The 3,331-nt window shown below is 33.6% G+C and overlaps 1 protein-coding gene across 1 annotated transcript; it reads left to right on the forward strand.

The window, feature by feature from the left end:
* Positions 1 to 102: 102 nt before the first annotated feature.
* LOC114412625 (tetrahydrocannabinolic acid synthase-like) lies at positions 103 to 1,823 on the forward strand. The gene has a single exon (XM_028376590.1). The coding sequence runs from the start codon at positions 120 to 122 to the stop codon at positions 1,728 to 1,730; it is 1,611 nt and encodes a 536-aa protein (XP_028232391.1). The 5' UTR covers positions 103 to 119; the 3' UTR covers positions 1,731 to 1,823.
* Positions 1,824 to 3,331: the final 1,508 nt, after the last annotated feature.

Raw genomic sequence — 3,331 nt, forward strand, 5'->3', positions numbered from 1 at the left:
CTAGTGTCTACACTTTCGGATCTTAAATGACACATTAAACTCCCGATCGACTACTATAAATTTGAGATTTCTCATTCCTCAAATTGCACCTCTCATATGCAAAACACCCCATAAAAAAAATGATGCATCTAAGCTTATATTTTACCGTTGTTGCCATAGCGCTCCTATTTTCATTTACATCTTCTTCAGCAGATACTCATGAAAACTTTGTTCAATGTCTTTATAATTATCCCAATAGCGGAACCTCAATCTCCAAAGTTGTTTACACCCAGACCAACTCCTCATACACGTCTACACTAGATTCTTCCATTCAAATTTCTAGGTTCTTAAACGCAAGCTCAAAACCCCTTGTCATTGTGACACCTTTGGTCATTTCCCACGTTCAAGTCACCATAATATGTTCCCAACACCATGGCATGCAGATTAGAACCCGAAGTGGAGGCCACGATTACGAGGGTCTCTCGTACATTGCCAAGGATCCATTTGTCGTCCTTGACCTCAAAAACCTTCGAGAAATTAAAGTTGACGTAGAAAAAAGCAATGCATGGGTTCAAGCTGGTTCAACTATTGGTGAACTTTACTACAGCATTAGCCAGAAAAGCAAAACACTAGGGTTCCCAGCAGGTGTGTGCCCCACTGTTGGCACTGGTGGCCACTTCAGTGGTGGTGGATATGGATTCTTGATGCGTAAGTACGGTCTTGCTGCTGACAATGTAATTGATGCTCACATAGTTGATGTGAAGGGTAATCTTCTTGACAGAAAAGCCATGGGTGAGGATCTGTTTTGGGCCATTAGAGGAGGTGGGGGAGCAAGCTTTGGAGTCATTGTGGCTTGGAAAATAAAACTAGTTCCAGTTCCATCAAAAGTGACAGTGTTCAGAATTGCAAGGACATTGGAACAAAATGCAACTGAGATTATTCGTAAGTGGCAGCTTGTGGCAAATAAATTTGACCAGCGCCTAATCATTAGGGTTGCGATGACAAGGGTAAATTCAAGTCAACGTGGGAAGCTAACAATACAAGCCAGATTTGAGTCCATGTTTCTTGGACGTGTAGACCAGCTTATTCCCTTGATGCAAAAGAGATTCCCAGAGTTAGGTTTGGTAAAAGAAGATTGTACTGAGATGAGTTGGATAAACTCAATTCTCTTCATGAAAGCTGGGTTAGTTGGATCCGCAAGCAATGAAACCCTTGAAGTTTTGCTGAACAGAACTCAAGCTGTTTTTTTGACATTCAAAGGAAAATCTGATTATGTGAGAAAACCCATTTCTGTTGTTGGGTTACGAGGCTTATGGCGCTTGTTTTATGAAGATGAGGCCCGAGATGCTTCGGTTGAATTCGCTCCTTATGGAGGCAGAATGGAAGAGATTTCGGAATCTGAAATTCCATTCCCACACAGATCTGGAAACATGTTCCATATTCACTACGCGGTCTATTGGCAAGAGGAAGGGGATGAGGCAGCACAAAGGTACATCAACTGGCTTAGAAGATTGTACAAATATATGGAACCTTATGTTTCAAAGTCTCCTAGAGCAGCATATCTGAATTATAGGGACCTTGACATTGGGGTAAATAATAACTATGACTACACAAGCTATAGGCAAGCCAGTATTTGGGGTCTTAAGTATTTCAACAACAACTTTAAGAGATTGGCAAAAGTGAAGACCAAGGTTGATCCTCAAAACTTCTTCAGAAACGAGCAAAGCATCCCACTTCTCGAGTCGGAGTGAAATAATTAGATATATAGTTATGAACCATCAAGTAATTAGTGTTGGCCCGTCTTTATATAACATGTATTCCGGATTTTCAATTTATGAGAAATAATGAGCTCCTTTTTTATTGAAACAAGTGAGATAATATTGGAAAGGGTTGTTAAATTAATTATGTAATTTAAAAAAAGTACATTTTAAGATGCATTTAGAATCCTCAATTTTTTTAAAAGAAAATATATTCTAATATGATTTTTACATAAAAACTATTTTAAAAAATTATACTTCTAAGATAGTTTTCTCAAAAAATATTTTACAAGTATTTATTTTTTTTAAAAAAAATAACAATTTTTAAAACAATTTTAAGATAAAATTGTCTTAAAAATTAATACTTTTTTAAGATGATTTTGAAATCGTCATGGAAGTATTAATTTTTCACCATGACAACTACAACGATCATAAATCATCATTATAAGAACTTAAAAACCGTTATTAAATGTAATTTTTCCATGATTAAAATGGAACGGGTGGGCCAACTGGAATATTTTTGTATTATCATGATCGCTTAATTAAGGAGATAGTCTATGGTTTTGTTATAATTGTTTGTGTGTTGGGGGATATGGTTTGTCGGGGATTATTTTTGTTATGGAAGCTCTTGTTTCTAGCCCTTTGTCAATGATGAAGAAAATGGAATAGAGCAAAAACTGATTAAATGCATGTGTTTAAATTATTTTTCAAATATTTGCCAAAAAGGTTCTCCATACTCCACTGATGAACCAATTCAAGAGGAAGGAAAGCCAAGTTAACATGAATCGTTCTTGTCGCTATGATTGTACTGTCAAGGTTTATTTTTCCCACTAAATCATACAAAGTTATTTTGAAAAGTATTTTCTCTAATAGATCTACCTAGCACCACTAAAATACTCCTACACTTACTATTTTAATTTAGCAAGCATTAATAAGAATTTCACTTTACTGAATAACCAAAACTTCCTCAGAGGTTTATTACTTTCTTTATTCATTTTCTTCGACCATGACTGATGATTACTCTTACCACTATTATCTCATTTAATAATTTCATATAGTAAATAATTTTTATTAAACATAGTATTAAAATTATTTATGTTAAATTTTATCAGATTAAATAAAAAAAATAATCAAATGATTCATATTTTAATATATTTTTTAAAAATTATATTATGTTAATTTTTTAATATATATAAATGAGATAATAAATAATTTTAAATTAAGATAAAATTTTATATATATTATTCAATTAAAAGTTATTAAATAATATTATAATTAATCGAAGTTATATCATGTATAATTTTTTTCATGTATATATATGAACTATAACAACGGATCCTCATTAACCAGGAAGTCAAGATCCGCATTTCATTGCATAAGCATGAAATGCGACTTTGGTCATACTTCCGTTACGTTGAAGTTTTTCTGTGTAGAAATTGTAGAATAATCTCTCTAGTTTGGCACAATAAGGTACGCGTTGATAAATGTAGTGTCTACACTTATTGATCTTAATTGAAACATTTAAATTCCGACTACTACAAATTTGCGATTTCTCATTTCTCAACTCTCATGCATAACACCCCCCATTAATAAAA

The sequence above is a fragment of the Glycine soja genome, chromosome 5 (assembly GCF_004193775.1).
Source record: "Glycine soja cultivar W05 chromosome 5, ASM419377v2, whole genome shotgun sequence".
In the NCBI taxonomy this organism is placed as follows: domain Eukaryota; kingdom Viridiplantae; phylum Streptophyta; class Magnoliopsida; order Fabales; family Fabaceae; genus Glycine; species Glycine soja.